At 39.0% G+C, this 26,018-nt stretch overlaps 1 protein-coding gene across 1 annotated transcript in view; it reads left to right on the top strand.

The window, feature by feature from the left end:
- The first annotated feature begins 3,029 nt into the window (after positions 1-3,029).
- USH2A (usherin) overlaps positions 3,030-26,018 on the top strand; it is a 373,967-nt gene continuing 350,978 nt past the window's right edge. The window contains exons 1-2 of the mRNA XM_054280520.1: positions 3,030-3,601; positions 8,773-8,938. Of these exons, the coding sequence (XP_054136495.1) occupies positions 3,117-3,601; positions 8,773-8,938 (651 nt within the window). The 5' untranslated portion in view covers positions 3,030-3,116. The remainder of the gene's footprint in view (positions 3,602-8,772; positions 8,939-26,018) is intronic.

The raw sequence follows: 26,018 nt of genomic DNA on the forward strand, positions 1-26,018 counted from the left end.
ACAGGCTGCTGTATAACAAACCAGGCTGTATGGTTTCTTTTCCTCAGCAACCTGCCCTGACCTCCTAGAGCCTCTGTGTACCCTGAGACTCTCTGCTACCAGTGGGTTAAGAAAACAACTACTATGGACAGGGTTTTTTTGGAAAATGCTGTTTGCCATGGAGAGGGTGTTGAATCATTAGGATCAGGAGGCCAGTTGTGTCATGATTTTCTGGTGCAGGTCAGATTCTCCAATGACATTGAGGTTGCTTAAGGCACCCCAGGGGCTAATGAAAGCTTTCCTTCCTGATTAAATGAACAATTGTAACTAAAAGCTTGAATCACTCAAATTATGTCACTTTCCTTGTTCCAAAATTCTAATTCTGTTTAATGGACATAATGTATCTTTCATGAGAATTCATTGTGTCATTAATAACAGCATACTTTTTTTTTGCCTGGTAGGATTCCCTGTTTTCATTAATGTATGTTAAACAGCCTTCACAACACTCCTGTGAATAGGGTCTGTATTTCCTGCAAAATCACTCTCAGGTGTTTTTTGTTTGTGGTACAGTTTACATTCAATATCTGGTTTTGGTTGCAAAGGTCTTTCTCATAGTTTAGCCTCCTGCAGTAGTTTATCAATTATACTCCTGATGAACAGCAATGTAGTGATCCTTGACCAGGGAAATTGTTGGCCTGCAATGTGGTTTTGCAAGGTTTGTACTGCTGTCTTGTGTATTTGGATGAAATATGCAAAAGGAAAAATTGTAATTTCTGCCTGGTATTTTGCAGAATAGAGGGTGTAATATCAGTCAGGGGCACTCTCCCTATTGAAAGGGACTATTGAAAGATGCTATAGTCTGTCTGGGAGGTGGTGAGGCTGTCAAGTATTGGCAGAATATAACAGAAAGTGCGTTTTGTGGTGAATGTATCCTGACTTTCCTTTTGGACATCTGTTAGACCTGCAAGGATTCTTGTAGCAAGCCTGGGAGCAAGCAAAACTTGATTTTACTTATTTATTTATTTCTTAATTAATATTTCACAAATGCCAAGAAATACACACAAGCCGGTCTGGTGTCTTTGACCACTTGGTAAGCTCCTTTGTCAGGTGCATGTTCCATGCTCACAGCTGTTCCCATACTTTGATATCCTGAGATGGTAGCTAATATCTAGGATTTTAATACCATATTTTCTGTCCTCCCTCCTGTGGTTCTCTAAGACCTGGTTTGTTCTTGATGTGCAAAAACTCTGGCTGTCGCACTGTCGCTGGTCCTGTGGTAGCATGTGGTCTGACTGCATTTATCTAGAAATGCTTTATGGGCTGAGTCTTGCACTGTGCTTCAGACAAATGTTTTCCCTCCAGCCCTTCTGTGGTAAACAAAGTTCTTTACATTTGAATACTTTAGGGCATGTAATTCTGACAACAGAGCTACGATGCTGAATGACTACCAGAACATGAAAACACTGCAAAATGACTGATAACACTTCAGCAGGAATTACTATTTATCTTTTATGACCTTAGGAAAAAGATCTGTATTAAAGCAGAGATGTTCCAGGAATGGTCAAGGAGCCTGTCTGATATGGGATGAAGGGCTTGTTAAAATGCATTAAGAGTTATGACAGAGGATGATTTCTTAGCAGTTGTATATGCTGCCAAAGAATTTTGTCGCTATGTAGCCAGTAAAAGTCCAAATATGCTAAGGTGACAAGTTACTGGAGGCAATAGCAACAAAACTGTAGGGAAATATACCAGCCAGGTTGCAGCTCATGCAACTTCCATAGTACAGATAAAATTTATAGATGCTTCCTCTATCCTCAGGGGACGTATTAATTAGTGCTCCTCTGTCCAGAAACACGCGTAAACATCCCTCTGCAGCTCATGCCCAGCTCACCGACGGCACCTCTGCACTTGTTTGTGCCCGCTGCGCAGAGCGCTACCGAAGGGAGGAACGGGATGCAGGGAAAACGCGCCTGAGGACGCTCCTCCGCTGCACAGTGCGCCTGTGGAAAGCGAGCCCAGCGCGGCGGCCCGGTGCTGTGCAGCGGAGCGGCGCTGTCCTGGCGCTGTCCCGGTGTGTCCCGGCGCTGTCCCAGCGCTGTCCCGGCGCTGCCCCAGTGTGTCCCAGCGCTGTCCCGGCGCTGCGCTCCCTCCGGCCCGGGCGCGGCGCTGCCGCTTTAACGCGCGGCGGGGCCCGGGGCGGGGAAGGCCGCGGCGTTGCCGGGCGACGGCGGCGTCGCCGCGGGGAGCGCTGGGCTCCGCTGGCCCCGCTGGCTGCGCGCCGCTCCCGGCCGGGCAATAGCGCTAAATCAGCCCTGCCACCGCTGCCCCGGCCCGGGGCGCCCCGGCGCTGGCGCTCGCTGTTAGAAAAAGCTCCACACGGGACAGATGGGGAACGTGGTTTTAATCAGCTTTGCCGAGCGCTGAGAGGAGCAGCCGGCGTGAGGTGGGCGGCGGGGTAAGGCACGGGGGGACGGTAGGAACAGCGCTCCTGGCTCCCCGGGGTGTCCCTCGGGAATGGCGCGGGGGGGACGGCAGCTGCCAGGGAGCCGTGCGAGGCCCAGGTAAGCGCCGGGGGGCTGTAGGCGTGAGGTCCGCCCAACTCGCCCGAAACCCTCAGCAGACTTTGAGAAGCCCAAGTTGCGTGTCCCGGTTTGCTGCCGTGTCCCGTATTCCTTGCTGTGACACACAAAGCCAGGTGACGAGACAGATCCGGGATAAACTCCGCTCGGCCATGAGCCTGCGCACCCTTGGCCGGCCTAATCCCATGGCCTTGGCTCGGAGCAGTGTCTCGGCCCTGGCCGGCACGGGTGTGCAGGTGGGCCTGCTGGCTGGAGTCTGGAGGAAATATTCAAACCCTTGAAATCCCTAGCCGGGCATCACCTGTGTTGGTGCAAAAGAGCAGGTTTCTCCTACGGACTGTGTCTGTTTTCTGTGGTTTGCAGATCCCAGCTGTCACCCACGTGTGGTTCGCTGGCCAGAAGACGTAGATGTCCCTTGTGACTGGGTCCTTGCATGGGCGTTTTGAGGATGAAACGCTACATAAACTCTTAAAGCACAGCACCTGAGGACATTGCTACCGACATGGACATCATTATTTATTTACGTTTGCTTTAATCAGGAGGAGCTTTTTTGTAAACATGAATTGCCGGGCTCTTTCCTTGAGATGTCGTTTCTTGTTTCATGCTATTGAAACATTAATCTTAACTTATTATGACTCCTTTGTGTTGGTCAGCTCTCAGGGACATTTCCCTAGGCTTGAAAATGTGGGAGCTTTCAAGAATGTGTCAATCGTGCCAACTCAAGCCACTTGTGGGCTGCCAGACCGAAGTACTTTTTGTCATAGCTCAGTAGCTGTTCAAAGTATTATATCCTGCACTCAGAAGTTTTGTGTTCAGGAATGCCCATATAGGTCGTCACCTTCGTCCTACAAACGACTTCTTTCAGAAGGCCTTGGTACCTGTATAACAGAGGACAAGAGGGACTTGCATCCAGGGTCCTCCAGCAATGCTTCCAGTTTTATTTTTCATAATCACAAGGATTGCTTCTCTACTCCCCGTCTTCCAAGGCTTGGAGCTTCATTTACGTTAACTGTATGGTTGAAACCTGAGCAAGAAGGTGTAATGTAAGTAGTATTGAAGGTGTTTACTTTCCTGGTGCTCTTAAAAAAATTGATCATTGCAGTCACAGTCATTATTAGCAAGCTCTTTAAACTTTTAAAAGGTGTGGTGGGAAACTGTGACATTTACAGAGCCGTATTTAGGTTGGGGTCTTCCCAGATGTCAAGACAATTGGCTTCAGTTTCATGGCATTGACTCAGATGATGGTCCAATGGCTTTCAGTGTTTGGAACTATTCATACATAATGTGCATGTCTTATCTCAAAAAGAGAAATTTGTGTTTCCAATTCACATTCCTTCTAAAAGTGCTAGAAAATTATGTTGTCACAGGGTTGTGCTGTCGCTGCTTTCATGATGGAGAAAAAAATTATCTAAGATGTTAGGACTTCTCCAACATAAGTTTGTCTTAAAAACAAACATGGAAAGCCACCAAAATGTAGGTTTTGGACATATAAAAAAGAGGTCGTAGTGTTCCTGAAGGATCTGGGGAATGTTGCCTGACTGGCAGACTGCGTTGCTGCTTTAACAAATGATTCCACTATTTAAACTGCTAATGAAATTTCACTAGGTGCTCACAAAATTGAAGTGGCTAAACATGTTCCCTCTCCTGTTTGCCTACATGTTGCATTTTCAGGAAATACTGCTGTTAGAAGTGACCTTTCAGCTTGACTGGGCCTTACTATAATGAAAAACCTGCTTTTTGAAAAATGCATCCCAGATCCTGCAAAAAGAGTTCAGTCATCTATCACAAACTGCAGAGCCTCCTACTCTTTCATACCTTCATTGTGTAGGTCTCTTTAACATAAAGCACAAAGAGTGTAGTTTGTTCCTTTGGACAACCTGCCACGAATGATTTTAGAATGTATTCTTAGAATGTAGCTAGTGATCTGCTTTGTTGAGGTGTACTTGATACTTATTTTGCATGCTGATGTGAAATTGTCACTCGTCTAAGGGTAGCAAAGTCATCAGAAAAAATAGAAATATCGAAAATGATAATGTAAAATTATAGTATGTTTTATGCAGTAATAATTACCTTAAAAAACTTGACCTAACTGCAGAATTTGTGGTTATGGAGTGGAAATAAATGAAATCTGCAGAGCAAAAGGGACTTCTGAGCTGAAGTTAAATAATTTCAGCTGGTGGTATGTGTACAGGCATCCCTGGAGCTTCCCTTATATAGTTTTCTATATAAAGGTTGAATCTTGACTGTCAGAGAGTCCATTTCTGGTGTGTTCCCATGCCATGAATTCCTGTCCACGCACGTGTGGGCTCATCGGAGTCTCCTTCATCAAAGCACGTGCCTAACTTGAAGCACAAGCATTTCCTGCTAATTTCCAAGCAAGCTGTTGCAGCAATGTGAGTGAGATCTGTGAAAGTCTTTTGTCAGTGGGATAGGCTTTGATGCATGGAGCCTAAAACAATGAAATGTTATGTCCTTAGTTTCAAATGATTAAGTGCTGTGAAGAAACCAGACTCTAGTGATGACTGATAAGCCATGGACTAGTGCAAAAGATTAGCTTCCAATTGCTGCTGTGTTAATAACTACACAGTGTACATATTCCTGTTCAGCGGGTTTTATAGATCGCTTTAAAATTTAAATGTTTTTATTCAATTTTTGTAATAGATCACTTCATTCTTATGCCTTGTGAGATTTGCTGCTGTTCAACATGTAGGAAAGACAATGGTGAAGCCCAGTCCTGAAAACTGAAGATGGACAGCAATTAGTCCAGTGGTCAGGATGATATGCCACTGTCCAGGTGCTTTTGTTTATGGGCACAGAAAGAATTGTGTTAATTTTTCTCTTTTCATAAAAGGAACACTGAACTCCAGTTGTGGTGGAGCAGTTGTTGCGCATGAATAGCCATTGAAGCTTGACTCAGAAGGCATCTTACAAAAGAGAATAATTACCAGCAGATTAAGATGCTTTCCCTTTTCTTATATTGCTTTAGTGAGTCCTTCAGGTTGGCAGATGAAGTTTGACTTACTGGATGTCCTACATTTTGAAGTCCCTGGTAGGGAATTGTCTCTGTTACATGTCATTTGTGAGTCCTTTTAAACCCCATTATCACAGCAGAGGAGCCTCACAGAAGTGGGATGCATTCTAACAAATCTTTGTTTTCCCACAAAGCATTAGGAAGATCAGCCAAAACGAGCTGCTTATTTTGCCAGAAGAATGATTGAAAGTTTAACAAGGTGGTTTTGTTTCCTGGCAAAGTGCTCTTACATCAAGTACAGCAGACCCCTGTGTTTTGGACATGCCATACTAATGTGCTTTTGGGCTGAATTTTATATGGTCTGTCTGTGAGAGTGTGTGCTTAGGAAAGAAGCTAGGAGTGTTGCTGTACAGTATCCCATTACATCCTGTGACATTCTGTTAGGCATGTACCCATGTAAGAGAATAGCGGGATTTTTGTGAGAAGTTACTGTGCTGGCTGAAACGAGAGAGTGATGTGAGGATCCAAGTCTGAAGGCCCTTTAAAGATTGCACATAAGCAGAGACACCAAGAATTTTCTTTGTCAGTTTCATATACCAAGTTTTCTTATGTGAATCTAGGAGACAATACACTTTGACACAGAGAGTGGAGAATCAGGTCATGTAACAGATTTATTTGAAGCCCTGATGTTCTTCTAAGATGTTTAGTAGAGATATTTGTAGGCATGCTTTTAAGTCACTGCATATTGGACATATTGAAGAAAATCAAGAGTGAGAAAGCATTGACATTTGTACTCCAGTCTTTAAATTTTCTTTCCCTTTAGGCAGTAAGTGGTCAGAGCTCTTGCCCCTGAGTTGCATTCTAGCCTCATGCTTCCTCTGTTGCTGTGTGTACTCATCAGTTAATACAATTGCCTTCAGTAAGTCTGTGTGTAGCCTGTAGGTAAGTCTTACCACAGTGTAGGAAACTGTGCATGATAATAGCCCTTCACAATGGAATGGGACAAGAATATGGGTACAAGCTTTGCATATGTGAGTAGCCATTACAGGCAGCTTATATCAATGTAGTGTGAGCTGGAGCAAGTTCAGATGCCCAGAAGATATTGGTGGTGTCAAGAAATGAGCTGAGATCTTTTACAAGCAAAAGGATTAGCAGGAATGGCCTGATTGTGAAGTGAGTAGCACATAGATGATTTAAATTTATTTATCTAAGGGACTAAAACCATATGGTACTACTTATTATCTATTCAGATGTTTTATGTTAGGAATTAGACTGAAAGGGGCATCTGATTTTGAACCAGTGCAGGTGTTCCCATTTACTCCAGTTGATGTGTGGGCAGCACCAGTGCAGCCATGTTAGATTCTCTAGAATATTTTTCGCTTTGAAAGCTGACTGAGTGGATTTGTGTTATTGGCTTTTTATTCCCTCCAACCCCACCACTGAGATGTATGTAGTCAGGTATTGGCTCTGTGGGACTGCAGGTTACCAGAAGTTGAAGACTTCACAAAGAAAAGTGGCTTCTCTCTGTAATCATGGCTGGAATGGAAAATCAAGCTCAGAGTCAGAAGTAATGCCTCTTACTATTTCACCTATGATAGAACTAGTTTGGATTTTTTTCTTTTTTCTTTTTCCTTCCCTCTCTTCTCTTTTCCCTCTCGATTTTCCTCTTTTACTAGTAAGCCACAATTCACATTTGTTCTTTCAGTTTTCAAAGTGATGTACATCAAGGTCGCTTCCCTTCTTAAAGTCATGACACCTTTGGGGATAAAAACAATGTGGGGATGTTTGTTTTAGATAAGTAAAATAAACAAAACCCTGGATTATCCAATTATTGTTTATCCAGGAACGGGGTAAATCCAGTTCCTAAATATTTTGCTACTTAGCTGAGCCTTCCTTCACATTTGTTATCTAACAAAACTAGCATGTTTACAAGCAAACAAAATATTGAAAAGACCAGTGGACAATTTATTAAGAAACGTGGTTTTAGTAAGGTTGGGAAAACAGAAGTCTTCCTTTTGCAAGGTGTTTCATTGACAACATTCCAGCAGGCTACAATAGTAACAGGAGGAATTAATTTTTCCTAGGATTTAAAAGTGACTTAGTGACTAGTGGCAGTATCAAGGAAAAGCCTTTTGGATAGTTTTCTTTTATAAATGCAGAGTAGATGAAGACATCAGTAAGTAAGGGTTCTCTGGTTTCATTTTTTTTCTCTGAAATATGGGTAAGTAAATACTAATCTCATTAAAATTTTATATGCTTCCCTCTTCTGACTTAATGCACTAATTTAGTCTGATGTAACTGTTAAAATATTTGACTTTTCATGGGTCAGTACATTGAGAAATGTGTTTTTCAATCAGCTCAAGTGGGAAGCATAGAACTTTATAATTTTTTTCTTGTATTTATGATTGCTTTAATAAAATATAAAGTTTTTTACACAAGCAAATGGAGCCTGTGCTTTCTCAGGACTCTTGACATCGTGGTTATTGGATTGGCAAAAACATTTTAGCAGCTTGAAATGCAAAATAATTTGCTATGGATGGTATTCTCTGTACCTTATATGACATTATTGTGTTTGCTATTGATGTGACTTCTTTGTGGGGAAAAAATTCCTAATAAGTGTCTGGATATCCTCATTGCCTTGCTCTAGTTTCTTAGGTTAAAGAAAGACACTGCAAAGGGGAGAGTGTAGTGTAAGCTGGGGTTAGGGTTGTCTTACCTGTGCAGATTGGGTGGAGACATGGAAGACTTATTAACAATGCATGTCATTTGTACTGCTTTTTGTGGTTATATTGCATTTGCCTTGTTAGACTAAGGAAAATTGAAGTGCCTCCACGGGATGTACTAAGTTGCACAGCTTTGTATGAAAAGTGTGGCAGAGACTTGTACAGCCACTGTGGTTTCTGTCATGGAACCTTCAAGAGAGGAGGCAAACTGGACCTCTCTTTCACCCCCAAATGAGCTGGGGTTGCCAGCACTCAATAAACAAAGCAAAACACAAAAAACAACCAACCAAAACCCCAATACAATCACAGATTGAGACAGAAAATATCTTTGCTAAAGTTCTTTTACACTTAGTACATCTTGTGACTTTCACTGTCACTGAGCATCTTCTCAAGAGCTGTATTTTTAATGTTTATTTTAATACATTCTGGTTAGCATCACTTTACAGGATAGCACCTTGGCAAGGATGTGTATATGTGTGTGCCTCTGACCTTATGTTGTTTTTCTTGGTTATTTCCAAAGGTGTGTGATAGAAAAGGCTGTTGATGGGCAGACTGTGTTCAAACTCACAATCTCTGAGAAAGAGACCATGTTTTATTATCGCACAGTAAATGGTTTGCAGCCACCAATAAAAGTAATGACACTGGGGAGAATTCTTGTGAAGAAATGGATTCATCTTAGTGTGCAGGTAAGTAAAATAAAAAAGATTTAATATTTGTTGAAATACAACATTTTTGTGAGTGTAGTATAACTGTATAAATATAAAAGAATAAATTGGGGGATGTAAATGATAACTCTTGAGTCTCGTAGGTAAGTATCTTAATTTGGAAGCTCGTTTTGAGGCAATTGCTAATTTAGGACTGGAAAGAAATGCTGTGCCCGTTCTTCTGAACAAGCAGACTGTACAAAACCGAAAAATCTCACCTTTAAAAATATGAGTATGTGAGGTGAAGAAAACCTTGTATTAATATTTTAGATACTTATATGTAACATTACTGATTAGTCTTGGGTCTCAGCTTATTTCCTATAGAAGGGAATGCCATTCTCATCTATACATGCTAATGTACTTACCTTATGGAGTTCTGTCCCATTTAATTTTAAAAACTTCTTACGTAAGTAAAAGTGCACGTGAGCAAATGTGAGTTTATGCAGAATCAGTCAAGCTAGTAAGTTACAGAGCTATTGCCTCTTATTTTAGAAATATGATTCAGAATTATTAGAGCACAATCCCTGTGTTCTAAAAGTCTTCTGTTGACATAACTTTTTAATAAGTGTACAAATATCCACCGAGGATAAAGCAAAATTGAGTTTGTTAAATTTTAAACTGTATGTACAAAAATCAGTAAACAAACACAGAAGAAATTAAAATTCAGTTATTTGCATGTCTTGTAATTCCCAACAGACACCCTAGTAAATTCTATTTGTGAGCCAAGTTCAACTAATAATTATAAAGCACAATTATCGGGTATTGAAATGTTTATCTTTTCCTTCCTTCATTTTCTTTATCCGTTCTATTAAATTTCATTTGGTCTACAGCACAATCAAGAATAGTTTTGCTGCTTTCTTGAAACTTGCTAAAAGGTATTGACTGTGATTTGGATTTTTAGTGCTGATCTTGTCACTTGTAAGAAGTATCTAAGCTGACGTCTTGATTTTTTTGCAGTTTTCTTTTTTCCAGGATAACAGCATGGTAGTGTGAATAAGATTTTGGCTGTTGGATTAAAAGAGTGACCTTAAGGTAGAACTAATGAACTTTACACTTCAAGCACTCCAAGGGTGCTATATTACTGCTGTTGCTGTCAGCCGCATTTTGTACCTCAGAAACTGCTAAAGCCTGGCACAGCCAAGTGAAAGTGAAAGGGCTGGTTAAATACACACACAGATCTTGAACTGCATTACAAAGGAATGTGAAGCACCCTGTGGAATTTGGTCCTTTGTTTGTCTGTAGGAAGTTGTTCAATTCATAGCAGGAGAAAAGAAATATAGCTTCTAGACCCTTAAAGAAACGGCAGGCTTAATGCCTTTTCAAAGTTTCTGAGCTCGGGTAGAGCCTTCTTGTGCTTGTTGCTATTGTAGGATGCAGCTTGCCATTAAAGATGATAGTGGCTGCAGCCTGATCCATTTAGCCCTTGGCTTGGCTATCAAACTTTAGGCAAAGGTTTGTTTGTTTGTTTTTTTGTTTGTTTTTTAGCAGGAGGCCAAAAGCATTTTTTCTTTTTTTTTTTCCCATAATGGACAATGACAACATGAGCAAGACCATACAAAAATATGCAAAGTAGCTTCCATCTGGAAGTGTCTGTGTCTCATACACCCAGGTGCTAGGCAACAGATACCATGACAGAGGAGTGTGAAGTATTGGTTACAGATGTGAAACTGAATTTAGAGAGAGAAAAAACATGGTGGGATGGCAGATATGTTTGGAATTCAGGTGTAAGAGCATATGCCTATTCAGGAATGATAAAAATGAAAGCTAAATGGTGGAATAGCACCAAATAGTAATTAAATGATAAGAAGGAAGGAAAGAAGAAAGGATAGCAGAGACTGAAAATAATTTCTTTGGAATAAAATAATTCTAGGGGAAGAGAAGGCTAGTAAATTAATTCTACTGAGGTAATCTAGGAATTTAAATCCTTGGGTTTGTATTTAGATATGTAATTTGTTAGAGGGAACTACTGCTAAGAAATGTGTCATTGCAGAGACTTATTTTCCAGTTTATGGCTGGGAAATTTAAGTTCTGCTAACAGGAGCAGGGCCCAAACATTCCTGTGTGTTCTGCATGAAGGGTTTCTTCATTGAGTAGTTGCTGAAGCAGAAAGTCTGGATATACCAGCTTTGTTAAGTAATGAGGGCGTTATCAGAGGTGTAGGTCTCAAGAATAATGTTGAGCATTCATAACTAGAGTCAGATGAAACAGAAGAATAAACAGTTCTTTGGTTCTCTAGGAACACTTTTGGGTTTCAAAGAGAACAAACGCATACAACTATTTTTATGAAACAAGGTAAATTTGGAGTCCGGAGATTGAATGGGAAAAAAGCTTGGAAGTTTTTTAAAATTGATAAAATAGAATTAAGAGAAATTTTTGCCCTTAAAGGAAAAAAATATGGTTATGTACTGCCCAGGCTTATCTGTGTGAATAAGTCCTCCTGCAGTTAGAGAGGGCAAAGTGTGTGAGAACTGGGGAATGGAGACATGGATTCACAGAGAATGCTATGTAGGATAGAAATAAAACTAGAAAGTGGTTGATATTAATTAGACTGTCAAATGGTAAAAAATTCTTACAATTTTTTTTTGTGTAAGAAGGCATGACCTGAGTACAGTCAAGAGTGTGCTTGAGATTAAGGATGATTTGAGTAAGGTCCCCAGAATAAATAAATACCTTGGTTCTGTTTTCAGGAGTCACAGAGCAAAACCAATCAGGGTAGCCGAATTAATGTATGGAAACAAAAGTGATCATAAAGAGTAGAAACATGAATATGCAAGCTGATTGTGTGTATGCTGCTGCAAACAGATGGTCTTTGTCCAAAAATTCTGGCAGAACTGGCACACAAAATCCTTTGACAAAGAGACATTCTATGCAAAGCTACCAGTCAGAGATGGAGCTATAATGCTTCTGTTTGGGAAAGGTGTCATGTTGATGCCAACTAGCAGGCAAGCACCTGGGCCCTCCTCACCCCTGCCAGTGGAACAGGGGAGACTACAGAAATAGCAAAAGTGAAAAAAACTCATTAAAGAAAGGGACTGGGAGAGGAGCAAACGATATAAAGGCAATCGCTCCCCACCTCCCACAAGCAGACCACTGCCCAACCAATTTCTTAGCAGCAGGCCATCTTGGAAGTAAAATTCCTATCTCCTCACATTTCTTCTTCTACCCTAGTTTTTATTGCTGAGCGTGAGGCTATAGAGTAAGGAATATCTTTTTGTTCTAGCTATCCCCCTGCCCAGTTTCTTGTTCCAGCCCTGGCTTACTGCTGAGGTGGGATGAGGAGTTCAACTGGGAAAAGAGAAGGGCTTGACATTGGGCAAGCTCTCTTTGGCAACAGCTAAAATACTGGTATGTTATCAATGCTGTTTTACCCCTAGATTTGAAATGCAGCATGGGATGTTGTGAAAAAATTTACCTCCACCCCAGCCACAGAGGAAGGAAAAAGGATCTTGGTAATGCCGACGCATTATGTCTTGGTCTTGACGCAGTGGCGTATGAGGATTTAGAAAAGATCTTTGAAGAAATAGATAAAGATGTGGAGCTAAATGAAAAATGGGATAAAATGCAGTGTGGATTTCCTATAGATAGCTCATCACTGTCTAGCCTCTTAGCTTTTTTTTTGATGAGAAAGCTGATTTTCAGGCAAAGTAAATGTGTCAGATTTCGTCTATCTGGAGTTGAGTTTAGCATTGATGTGACAACCTATGAGAAGTTGTAGGGTCAAAGGGAATGCTCATGGGAAGGATTGCAATAGACACTGCTCAGAGGAACTTGCTTATAATCCTGGGGAGGGGGCAGGTACAAAACCAATTGAATTATTTGAAAATTAGTCTTTGGGCCAGCCTTGTGTTTTATTTTTGTTAATGATCTTAGCAGAAATACTAAGAATTCCTATCATAGCAGCTGGTAATAGACATAATCAGAAAGGGGACAGTAAGATGTTGTACAGGAAGAATGGCATGACCAAGAAGACTGAGGGAAGTGGCTTGGAATAAAATTGCTATTACAAAGTGCAAAGTAGTGAACTTGAAACTCCTCTACAAAATTTTCTACTATTCTAGTTGTTTCCAGTTGGTGAGGATCAAATCATTCAGGCTTCTGAAAGTTTTAGGTTCCTACTGTGTGTTTGATCTTGATTTAATGATGTTTTTAGGGATATAGTTTTAGGTGTATGTTAGCAAAAACTCTGAAGGTACACACCGGAGTAAAAGATATATATAGCCGTAACTTAAAAGAATCTGATATGCACTGAAGTGAAACATTAGAAAAATTGGCATCTTAAAGTCTTAACTTCTAAAGAATTAAAAAATTGAGCATGATTAAGATCAGTTGTGTACCATATTATCTCTACGAAATGAAACCAGTATCAGATTTATTACACTTACTAACACCAGTACCATTGTGTATTTTATTTTTCAGTTTCATTGTTAAGAGTCTTTTACTTTCCCTTTGATACTTTTGAATTTATTTAACCAATTAAGAAGAGTGGAATTTAAACATGAATTTGCAGATACAGACAAGGCTGCTGAAACAGGAGATTCTTTGAGAACATGTCAGATTGATGTTTTTGTTTCATATTTAGTGTCTGAAATTATAAAAATAGTCTTTTTGCTAGCCTTTATTTTGCCTGATCATATCTATGTAACTCTGCCATGTTTTGGCAGACTATAGCACATTAAAAGCTTTGGAAAGTAAGTTTAAAATCTAAATGCAGAGAGGTAACCGTGACTGAATTACTCTCCTGGGAAGAAAATGCTCTTAGAGTGCCTATTGAAATCAGCATTATCATTTCAATACATGTCAAATATGAGTCATTTCCTAGTTTAGGCAAAATTTCTTTATAAATCTTTAAATCTTCCAGTTCTTTCAAGAAAAGGTTAAAGTACTTATGATTTAATGAGACTGCTTTACATCATAACTGTTTGACTATCAAGAGAAAACTTGTCCTTTCCAATTTGTAAAATCCTTTTATTTTCTGCACAAGTTTTTGAATACTTTACAGTTTATTTTATAAGCAAAGAACCTGAGACTTAAAAGCAGGGAGGCAAACATTTATTCTATACACTCCCTATGTATGTCTTACTAAATACAGGGTATTCTAAACTGTATGGTCCCTAATTTTAATTAGGACACGAGAAAACAAGAAAGCATTTTGATTTAACAAAATGCTTTGATCTCCTCTTTGAAGTCATCACTTACTATCTATTAAGAGTAGTTTGTCAGGTCCAGGAAGGGAGTGGAGAGTTTGCATTAATTCTGCATTTGGGAGCTTCTTGTCTATTAATTGCAATTGTGTGTTGAAAATATTTGTGAGGATGCAGTCTATCCATATGGCTCATGCTCTCCTCTTGCCAGACAGTGGAAATAAAACACACATTACAGTCTGTCATGTATTTGAGTGTGTGTTTAAAGAGCTGTTCACAGACACAATAAGCATGGAGCTGCTTCAGCATCTATTCTGCTACTGTTGTAGGCCATTCAGGTATGCTGCTGGACATGCAGCCTCTGTGTTCTTTGATATCAGTAAAACTTCTTTGGTTTTTCCTGCATCCAGAGGTCCTACTATGGTTCTTGCCTCTTCTCCTCGTGCTCTGTGGGTATTACCATGCTGACTGTGTACATTTGAGAGCTCTGCTGTAACTTCAGCTTCTTGAGAAAACAGCGTATTTCCCAGACGATTGATTCTGCTCACACTGTCTCTTAAACTACTTATTTTCTTGCTTGAGTATGAATTTGAATATATTTGCAGATTTAAATTTGCAGTCTAACGGCTGCCTCGGAACACAAGGCAAGGAACTTTGCCTGGGCTAAGATTTTAATTTCAGAGAATGCCAAAAATACAGGTTTTGTCAATGCCATCTTGATTCCACTTCTGGAAATTGCAAATGTATTCTGTAATTGCAGTTGCAAATACCACTGAAATCTGCCCAGACTCTTTTATATATGGTAGGAATGGAATTAAGCCTTTGTGTGGCCAGTACTGAGAGGAGGTGGTATTGAATGTTTTACAGAGGCTGTGCCTTATTTGTCTAGAGAGTTTCAAGATTTGAAAAGCATCAATCTTCAATTTACTTTGCAAGAAGTTTCTTTCCTTATATAAAAATAAATTTTAGCCAATTAAATTGTATTTTTAATAATGAAAACACTCCATTAAGAAAGATTTGCCTTCTTATTTTTCCCCCAGTCTCAGAACCTACTGTCCTGTAGGTCTCAGGTACTTTTGTGTGCCCTTGAATTCCATGGGGAGAAACTATAAGAGTTTGGAAGTGTCTCCTTGTGTTTTTTATAGCTGTTGGTACACTGCACTAAGAGGAGACTTGCTGGGTGCATCCACATTGTAACTTTTGTGTATGGAAAGAGTTTTTGTTGATCCAGGTTTGCCTTCTGTCTACTTTGAGTCTTGTTTTACTATTGCGATTCTTCCATTGGATTCCTTTTTGAGGAGACCAAGCTTGAAGTTGTACAGTGGATTATCACCATTTAGAGCACACCATTTGCAATGTGGGCAGAAGGTCCTCCAGCAGGTAGTTCTTGGCTGCACAGTGTGTGAGCAGAAAACAGGCAACTGATTGCAGCATCCTTGCTGGTAAAGATGGATCACAGATACTGAACAATTGTCCTTTCTGCTTTATGCTGTACAAATTTTTATGTAAATGTTTTCACAAGGTACTTGAAACTTTTTTTGACAAGTCTAAAAACTTCGTGACTACAGCCAAATAGAAGAGCTTTTGTTTTTGTGGGTTTGTGTTTGTTTTTGGGTTTGTTTGTTTGTTTGTTTTGGGTGTTTATTTATTTTTAGAAGTAATTTCTACCTTTGGTTCAGGTTTTTGTAGCTTAAAGACAGACTTAAATCAGTAGTCTGATCAAGAAATGGAAGGTGAAACTTTCAGGTTGTCCTTTGTGCTACCTCCATTATTTATGGGTGAACTCTGTTTTACATCTTGCGTTAACATCTGTGTGTGCAACAAATGGAGGGTGACATAAATTACATGTGTAGATCTTGTACAACACAAAATCTGTGTGTGCTGGTGGCAGTCCAGAGGGGGAATCTTGTAAAATTTCACATGTATCATTTTCTTCTGGAAGCAAAGAATATTTCCTGGCTCTGACCAACTTACCAGGTTGTGTGGAAATTAAAAGGATCTGGGATGGAAGATGGAGAGGAACTCCTCTTGTCCATGTGTCTCATTCTAGTGCCTTAGCTCAGTAATGCTGTAAGTTTTGCATAATTTAAGGACTCTGTCTGTTTGATAGCTGTCTAGATAGCCTGTCTTGGAGTATGAAAGAAGACTACATTAATAGGAACAACTTTGTTTTAGATGTATCATTGACTTATTTTCTGAAAATCAGTGGGTTTTGAAGTTCTTAAGCTGTACTGTCTTGAATAGTCACTAACTGACCTGTTTTTAGTTTAATAGTCTAATTATTTTTCTTTTAATTTACAAATTGGATTATGTGTAATTATAGATAATTATAATTATTAATATATATTATAGATAAAAATATATATAATTTATATTTTGGCAATGAACTCTTGTGGCAATGAGTTCCTCATATGGCATTATGGCTGTATGAAATTGTTCTTTATTTTAAATCTGCTGTCTGCCAACTTCTTTTTTTGCTGATTTCTTTTGCCAGTTTCTTTTTATTTATCATTCTTATGCTTTTTGATATTTTGATTATAGAACTTTATCACGTGTTAAAATCATTCATAAGTGAGATTTCTCCTTATATTGAAGCCACTGCATTTTGTTCATCCTCACTGATATTTTCAGAAACTTTTGGGGTTAATGGAGGATGCAAGGGACAGAACTCCACTTGTTATCCCAGACACTTTGCACCACAAATTTCTAAGCAATAAAGTTTTGTGGGCTTTGAAAAAATTTATTTCCCAATGAGGAATGTTCCTTTTTTTGCTCCTTGGTGAGGGACTCTCTATAGTAACTCTAAGACCACTTGTAGCAGTGACTGTTCAGAATTTAGTGTTGTGTTTACATGGACAAGAATATTTTTCTTGTCTACTACCTTGTGGTCAACAAGACATTTAGTCTGCTACTTTGCTGCCTGTTCCTTAACAATTTTGAGATCCTTTGCACCTTTGAAGTAAGCTTTGATTTCTATTATCTGCATATATTCACTCCATCTTTTTTTCACCTTGCTAACCACTTTTCAAGCCTGTACAAAATGTTAGGTAGCAGAGATTGTTGCAGATAGTGATAAACTACTGTCTGTGTGAAATGTGACCATTTAATCTCTTCCAAGTTTTAAAGTTTGAAACCTTCTTAGAAAGCCCGTATGTTATATTGGTCAGTTCTTATCCACATGCATCTTTACTTCAAAGAATTCAAATTGGATCTTGATTTCCTTCAACAAAAGTCATGTTGCCTTTTCTAGTGTACAGTATTAACCCATGCGCTTTTCCAACCAATTCATCCAGTACAGACTTGATTTTATGAATCTCAGAAGAAATGATCCAAGCCCTCTTCATGCATCATGTCTATAACTTTAATTTCTGCATTGTTCTTTTCTCTGTGTGGGGTTAACTGAAAATAGGTCAGAGGGGTTTTTTGGTTTCTGCTTCTTTTCTGATCTTCCATTGAATCTGAAGGTACTCTTTTTTTTTTTTTTTCTTTTCCTTTTTTTTAATGAAAAGGGCTAGAATACCAGGTTCTGTAGTATGTTTTAGTTCAGTCAGCTCATTTTCTTTATCAAAATTTGAGCTTTCTTTAAGGCATAGCAACACTTTTTCAGTGGCATGATCTGTGTAATTCCTGACATTCAGGTTCAGACATCTTGGGCTGTAGATTTTAAAGACAGATATGTTTTGTTTTATATATTTTGTCATAATTTACAGTCTATGTGCATGCTTAGTTAATACAGTTCTGGTTTAGATAATTGATTTTTCTCCCTCAACTTTTCATTTCTTTCCCATCTTGATACACAAATAAACTGCCTTTATTTGGATATAGGAGCAGCTGACCCTCCTTTGATTCTATCTGTTCTAGAAAAGGGTTTCGATTTGGAATTGACCTAAATCCCTTCTTCCAAGCTCTGTTTGTGTGCAGAGTCGTGCAGCCTTGCTTGTCTGACCCTTTGTGATACTGGCAGCATTTCAAAGAATGGCACTGGCTTTTTATCTTCTGCCTCCTGAATAAAAGCCAAAATATTTTCCTCTCAAACCTGTCTTCTCTTCTTTCAGGTGGTGTTTAGGTGTACCTTGCTATTGACTGATTGTAGATGGCCCATCTATCTTGTGAGGGTCATCCTTGCTGCACTTCTAAGCAAATCATCATGTGGTATTCAGTGGCAGCATACAGTAAACCATCAACATTGCTCCTAATCTGACATTTCAGAACTTTAAACTTCTGTTTCTTTACATTGAAATTCTTACCCTTGAAGATTTATCCTCAGTACTCAGAGGTATGTGCCTTTTTCTTTCCAGCTTGATGACCATGTCCCATGGGACTTGAGTGGTTCTTGGAATCAGGACTGGTCAAAAGAAAAATCTGTTGTCTTTCTGAGCTTCTCTGGTTACTACTTACTTGTGCCTTATGTATGTACCTCTTGTCTGTAAGTCATGCATGTAACAGATTGCATTGCCACTCTTCTGCTGGACTTCTGAGTGCATTTAATTATATTTGAAGGGCCTTTATCCTTTCTCTTAAGCTGTGTTTATTGACATCCTTCTCTGTGCTGTTCAGTAATCCTTGTGGCTTTTCTGTGCCTTAATTCGAGGCCTGTACTCTAAAGTGCTTACGAGATCACTATGAACTTTGTAAGTAGCCTCCCCTGGTCATTTCCTGGCCCATCTCTAGCAAAATGTAGTTGAGGGAGCTGATGCATAAACGATTTTATTTCACTTTTTCCAATAATAAACTACTGACAATAAGCTACCAAAACACTGTCCTCCAAAGTCCCTTTTGGTCTGAGTGGAGTTAACAGCACAGTTTGGATCTCTGGCAAAGCTTGGCTGCTAAGATGCTTAGTAACTGGAAAAAAGCAGTTATTATAAAAAATTAAAATTGAAGCTTACAGTTGCCATCAAAAAGAGTGTTGGAGAGTTAGAGTACAAAGGAGTAGTTGAATGACCATTTCTAAAGGACTTTGTGATGGATGGAAGAAAGCAGGGCACAGAGGAGGAGGGAAAGGCCTGAAGTAAGGTTGTGGGGAAGAATATGAAAAGAATCAAAGACAGACTTTTGTGGCTCCTTGACCATGAAAAGAAACTAAGCCCTGAAAGAAGAGATGAGACTTTATTTGCAAAAATCCCTTAACTGGATACATGGAACTTTTTGTGGCAAGGCATTCAGAGGGCAGAAATAATTGCTTTCTTCTTATGTAAATCATCCCCCAAAAAAGACAGAGGAATGGATTTTCAACTTTTCAGTCCCAGCAGAGCTGTTCAGCTCTGTTTTGTAGAACCGTGTATTCTTGCATTAAATTTGGGAATTACTTAGGAGTCATAGTACTGAGTGGTGTAAAATGGTGCAAAATCTTCAGATATAATCAGTTTAAAAGACTAGAATTTAATATGTAGCTGATAGTGTCATAAAAGGTTAATAATTGTACATTAGTAACAGCGCCCCTCATTTGTGCAGGTATCTGCTTATTCTTTGACTAGTGAAGCAGAAGACTTTATTCAGAAGGGACATTTCATTTGACATCCACATCTCATCCCTAATTTACATGATTACAAGTAGTTCGTGAAAATTCTGAATCAGTGGTTTTACTGTATTTTAAATGGAGGGGGCAGAGAGAAAATATGCATTGTTATGAGATTATCTAAAATGTACTTTCTGACCTTTTGCTTCAATTAATTGTGGCAAGTCTGTGTAACAGTTTTAGCTACTAAAAAGCAGCTTGTTGAATCCTTAATACTTGTCTCCTTTCATGATACTGTAGTGATCATCGAATGTTGGATCTGATTTCTTCTGTGATTTGGGGAAAGTAGAATCATTATGCAGCAAGAAAGCAATTGTTCTTCGTGCATTTTCAGATCTGGTGACTAGGATCCTCTCATATTTTTTTTGTTTGGAACTCGTTTACAGCACAGGTGTCACTTGTTAAAGCTTTCCTTGTAAAAAGAATCGAGTTTATCAATGGTTAAAATAGTAGTTTAGCAAAGCTTATTTGTTAATTCCTTCAGTTTCTAACAGAGTCTGTATTTGCAGTTTTGCTCTCTTGGCTTCTCTCTGCCACTCCCCTGCCCCGATGTGTTCTGTCCTGAGGCATCAGTAACAGATTGATACAGCTCTACTGACCCTGGCTATAAAGGATATTGGTGCAGTGCTGGCTGGGGTAGAAAGTGGAATAGCTGTAATTAACCATTTTAATACTTCTTCATACTAATGAAATGCTTTCAAACTATGGACCAACAAAAGATTAAGCTAAAATTGCCAATCTGTACTTGGAATGATTACTCTGTGCAAAAGGATCGCTAATCTCTGATTCAATGTTGATTTTAAAGCGGTGTTTACGTTTTAAAATACTGATTCTTTAAAAATATAGTCCATTTCAAAAGCTGTCTCTTTTCACATTGATCTTTCTTTGTCTCCAGTCTGGTTTATTAGATAATTGAGTGTGAGTTACATCACTCAGTTTTTAAAATACTACTAAAATTACCCCATATGAAAAATGAACAATTTGTATGTTTCTTATTTTCGATCATTCTGTTTGCTGTCACTTGCATTTTTGCATCTTGAAGGTTTTGTTCAAGAAATAGCTCTTAGTTCTTTTTAAGCTTGTAAACTGCCTTATGGATCAGTCTTGTGTTCCAGTTGCTTTTTGATTTTGCTGTTTATGGTCAAATTTATATTAATAAATGGCTAAATCTTGAACAGAGTTAATTGTTTCAGGAGCATTTCAGGGTTCCTTTCCTGTTTTTTTTTATTATTTTAAATTTATGTTGTTCTTCAGGGAATTCAAGCTGAACTAGTGGATCTATGCATGACAAGAAAGACTTGGATTGAAGGAAAACCATTTCCCACTGAGAAGGGATTAACATTGTAGGAGATAGTGAAAAAGAAAAGTAAAGGAGGGCAAAGAGAAAAGCTAAATATCTTTTATACAAATTCTAGGAGCATATGTAATAAGACTGCTGAATGGGAATGACATGTTTTCAAGGATAAGAAAGATATTATTGGAATAAGACAGACAACCAGGAAAATGAAGGGGGATTTAAAATGCCAAGATACACAGTTTCAGTGAAGGGAGAGCTAATATTAAGCTGAAAGAGATGTAACAATATTGCTGAGGGATAATACTCTATCTGCAGTAGGAAACACTCCTGTTCTCACTCTCTCCATTTTAATTTTTTTCTTTAACTACATTTTTTAAAAGCTAAGTTTAGAGATTTGTGTGCAAGCTAAGGACAGTTTAGTGTAGTTGTGATTCTTGGCTATTGTACCAGACTTGCTGGTGGTCAGAAAAAAAGCCCTGGCCATAAAAGTATTTAAGACAGGAAATGGTCCCTAAGAAAAACAGAACTTTGATTTGAAGAATGCTGGTGTATTGAAGAGAAGACAGTAAGGAGAGAGATTGTTAGAGATCAGTTATGATATGAACTGTGTTAAAACTACAAATGAGAGCATGTTTCTTCTGTTGCCCTAAGATTGCTATTTTTATGCTGTTAATGAAGCAGTGGAGAATACTGTCACAGTTATGGAAAAACTGTAACTATAAATCTGTATGTGGAGACAAGAAGCAAAATCAAATGATCAAAAATCATGAAATTTGAAATGGTTATGGGGTGGGGGTTTGGGCTAGATGGAGAAGCAGCCCTAAAGTTATTGATTTTAGCAAAGCTAACTTTGAAGGAAAGCAAAATGCTCCTGGGGTTTTTGCCTGCAATCCTGTGATGAATGGGAAATCCACTCCACACAAGTAGAGACTACATAGTGTATAAAACACGTAGAGAGGCTGCAATTAAAATTCATCCCAGTTAAGTCAAGAAAAGGAAAGGCCGATATGGGCCTGAGGCAAAAGAAGGAAAGGCAAAGAGACAACTTGCCCCTCCCGACCTTATGCTTTTTCCTTCCCCTTCGCTGTTCTTTGCCATTTCTTCTGCTGTCCCTTTATCTTCTCCAGCCCTTCTGTTTTAAGATAGTTCTGTCACTGTGGTCCCCTGATGAGGTTTCTTCCTCAAGTCTCTTGTTTTTTTCACACTGCATTTCTCAGACTGTGGGCATAACTGTTCAGAGTGCTCATAACGTGAGCAGGAGTCTTTCACCCCTCTTCTCCCCAAAACCACACTATGCATCCCCTTAAACATGATTGCAAGCTGTATATAGTAGACATTTTTTTCTTTCCTAACTCCTTTTATCTGTTTGTGAATCTGGGATGATTTCAATTCACTGTGTGGCAAGGAAAGCCAGAGCTGGGAAGGGCAAGCGTGGGAGAATATAACAACTGGTGTAGATGGTGTGGAAATATGAAAATCTTTAGAAAAAGACACTGTGTTGTGCTGGCAGGATTTCTGTGAGAGACGAGAGTGAAACAAACACATCCGTGGTTGCAAGTGGTATTCCTTTCTTTTGTGTAAAGTTAGGACACAAATTGTGTCTGCTTTTGGGATCCTCTGTGCAAGTTCCTTTATTGTTCAATCTCCCACATACACTCATTATCAGACATCTTGTTTCAAAGAACAGATGTGAGGAAGAAAGTAAATTTAACTTATTTGAGGTCTGAATCTGGGCAGGTGTAAAAGGACATTGCTGAAGCTGAAGGCAATTTGTAGTAGCTGAAGATCTGCCCCTTAACTAATGCAAACAGTTTGAACAAATTCTGATCTCTCATTTTATTTTCCAAAGGTGAACAAAGATTATAATGGCAGAAGCGGATGTTGGGGAGAGATTTAATGGGACATTAGTGGAAGATTGAATGGTCTATTTCCGTCAATCTGTACTCTCTCTTTTTTCTTTTTTAAATTGCAGTGATTTGTTAACTGTAGAAATTGGCAACAGGCAGAGAGGATGACCATGTGGTCTTATAGCATTCAACTGATGCCCTGTTTCTGAAGATGGTATGAGGGATCATAAGGTTTAGTTCCATGTGTATTGTGATGATAGTTGCATCTATATTTAAAGCTTTCTGTCACTGAAGCACTCTTGGTGTTGTCAGATGTCTATTGGACTGGATGAGCTGCAACTTCTTGCAATTGAATGTCAATAAGACCAAAGCAATTTTGGTTGATTCATAGCACCAGCTTAAGCATATTCACTTGCACAGATTACATTTGACAGATAGTTACCTTCAGCTGAACTCTGTGGTTAGAAGCCTTGGTATATTCTTGACAGTGAGCTTAGAGCTGATGCCTTATGTTTATTTCATATCCTGTTTTTGCCTTCCTAATACTGCATGTGTATGTCTACATTTAAATAAACTCACAGCTGAAGTACTAGTCACTCCACTTGTTATCTCTGGACAGAATGTTGTGATGAGTCAATTCTGGTATTTAAAAAATGGTGGTTTTTCCCATTTAGGCAGTTTTAATTTCAAAATCTATCTAATGAAAGATTTTATTTTATTGGGAACTTCTGGAAAAGTGTCTGTCAAAGTCTAACAAGAAGAGGATAAGAAAATGAAGAGGTAGAGGATATAAGCAAAGATGAAAAAGCATTATTCTCTTTGGAATGTTTTTCTGCTATTCTATCAGTTTTCTGGCCTGCAGGGAAATATAGTCAGCACAGGTGTTCTTACCCTATTATGTTAGTGAAAGTTAAAATTGTCTGGATTCTGCAACAAAATTGTGCACAGTGTCATCAAATACTGATGTGTGTTAGCATTCCCTATAAATTTTCCAAAGAAAGGCATCTTTCCTTGTAATTTCTCATAACAGTTCTAAAATAGTCTGGGTTAAAGTAGTTTCAATCCTTGATTCACTTAGTTGTTTATGCTGAACTTGCTTGAATTGAAACTTCATTTGGAACATACTGAAGAATCCAACTTTTGAATTATTTCAAACCATTTCCCTCTGTGGGTTCCTAGTCAGCTTAAAGCACCGTCCTGATTTTGAAGTAAAAATCAGTGATTTAACACCAAATGCCTTGTATGTATATTGTTTCCACTCACAAATTCAATTTCTCTTCTTAAAGGCAAGGCTGATTTTCCTATAGAGCTTAAGGAGGTTCTGAAAGGGAGATTTTTTAAAATTCAGCCTCTCAGTGAATAATAGGATTGCAGCATCCTTGAATTTTGATAGGAATCAACCCAAAGTAAAATACTTAAAATAAAATGTTTCTAGATGCATATTTCAGGTAGACTGATGTGTTCTGGTGAGAGGACAGAGTTGACTCTGTAGTTTTGGCAAGAGTTAGATAATGAATCACAGCCTAGAACTATATTGGCAGGTCTTCCTTCTAGAAATGACAGAGTGGTTGGAAGTGAAGGAATGTCCCCTAACCATGGATGGTAACTTAAGCAACTTTTTTTGAAAATCATCATAATAAAGTCCCAGGCCATGTTGTTACTTATGTTAGTGGTGACAATGAAAAGCTTTGAGCCCTCTTTGTTTCCTTCCTGTAAAATGCTGTTTGTCCTGAGAACAAAATATGTGTGAAAAACATCACATTGAAACCTCCACATAGTAGCCAGGGTTGCACCTTGCCTCTATCACCTTCTGTTCTTTTCTTTCAGACTTGCAGCTAAGTTGCTTCCAAGGTCTGAAATACAGAGGGATGAATTTGGGTTTACCTGGGGACATGGAGTTCTTACAGCTCAAAAACTACATTTTTGCCATGTGAAGCTAGTATAGTATTTGCATGTGGAAGGAGAGGAATTTAGAAATGTGAGCAAATAATTTAATAAGAACAGATAAAATTGATTTTATTTTGTTTATAGCTTTTGCATTTGCTGTTGGGCAAACCAACTAAAAACGGACTGAATATTTGAAATTGTGACAGGGTTATAGCTGGAGCAGCACCAGCTTCACTGGCAAACTCGTCAGGCAGTTCTTTTGCTGGTGCAGAAGGTGCCATTTGTCTGTCAAGTGTTATGCAGATAAATTGTCTGAGCTGGCTTGTCCTCTTGGATATTATTCTTTAGTTTCCACAGCCCTCCCTCCCCCAAACTCCCATCCCTATAAACATGGTTATTAGTGTCTTTGCTGGTCTGTTTGAGAACAAGTTCATAGACAAATTCCTCCTGACAGATCCTTGTTCTCACGTGTTTGCTACATAAATTCATTATCTCTTGCCAAGCCTTAGATCTGCCAAGTTCCCTCTGTTGTCTCAATTTTCATTCCAGATTAAAAAAAAATTTAAATGCAAAGCACAAAACACTAAAAATGAACTCTTTTTATTTTAAAGGTTGTAAACTTTATATCTGAGAGAGGGAAAATAAAAAAAAGTCCACAGGAGACTTTGATGTATGTAAAACATCCGCCCAAACATCTCTAGCAATAATGTCGTCACAGTGATAGTTCTTATTCTTGACTTATCCATTCAGCTAAGGTTTTACATTTGGGTTAGGCTTCATTTTGTACTTTGTAAGGATGGCTAAGCCGTATGGGACTGTAGGAGCAGGCTCTGTACTAGTGCTGGTGAGTAATGTGTGGAGTAGAAGATGGCTAAGAGTGATGTGGAATCCTGACTCATCTGCAGAGGTTAAACTGTGGGAACCTCTTTAGTTTTGGAGCGGTCATAAGGTGGGTGATAGATTACCTGAAGGGTTGGGAAGAGTAGAGGAGTTTTGGGATCTTGGGATCATAGAACCATAGAATATCCTTAGTTGGAACAGACCCACACAGATCATAGAAGTCCAGCTCTTGGCCCTGCATAGCATCAGCCCCAAGAGTGCCCGAGAGCATTGTCCAAACACTTGTTGAACTTTGTCAGGCTTGGGCTGTGACCTCTTCCCTGGGCATCTTGTTCCAGAGTCCAACCACCCACTGGGTGATGAACCTTGTCCCAGTGTCTGGCCCAAATCTCCCCTGACACAGCTTCATGCCATTCTCTTGGGCCCTACCACTCACCACCAGAGAAGAGATCAGTGCCTGCTCCTTTCCAGGTTAACCTGATTTGTTCCCTGTTTGTATTAGTGTTTGAGAAAAATAATACTCGAGAGCAAG

The sequence above is a fragment of the Melozone crissalis genome, unplaced genomic scaffold (assembly GCF_028551555.1).
Source record: "Melozone crissalis strain CALT ecotype California unplaced genomic scaffold, PUWL_Pcris_2 ptg000027l_1, whole genome shotgun sequence".
NCBI classification, from domain to species: Eukaryota; Metazoa; Chordata; class Aves; order Passeriformes; family Passerellidae; genus Melozone; species Melozone crissalis.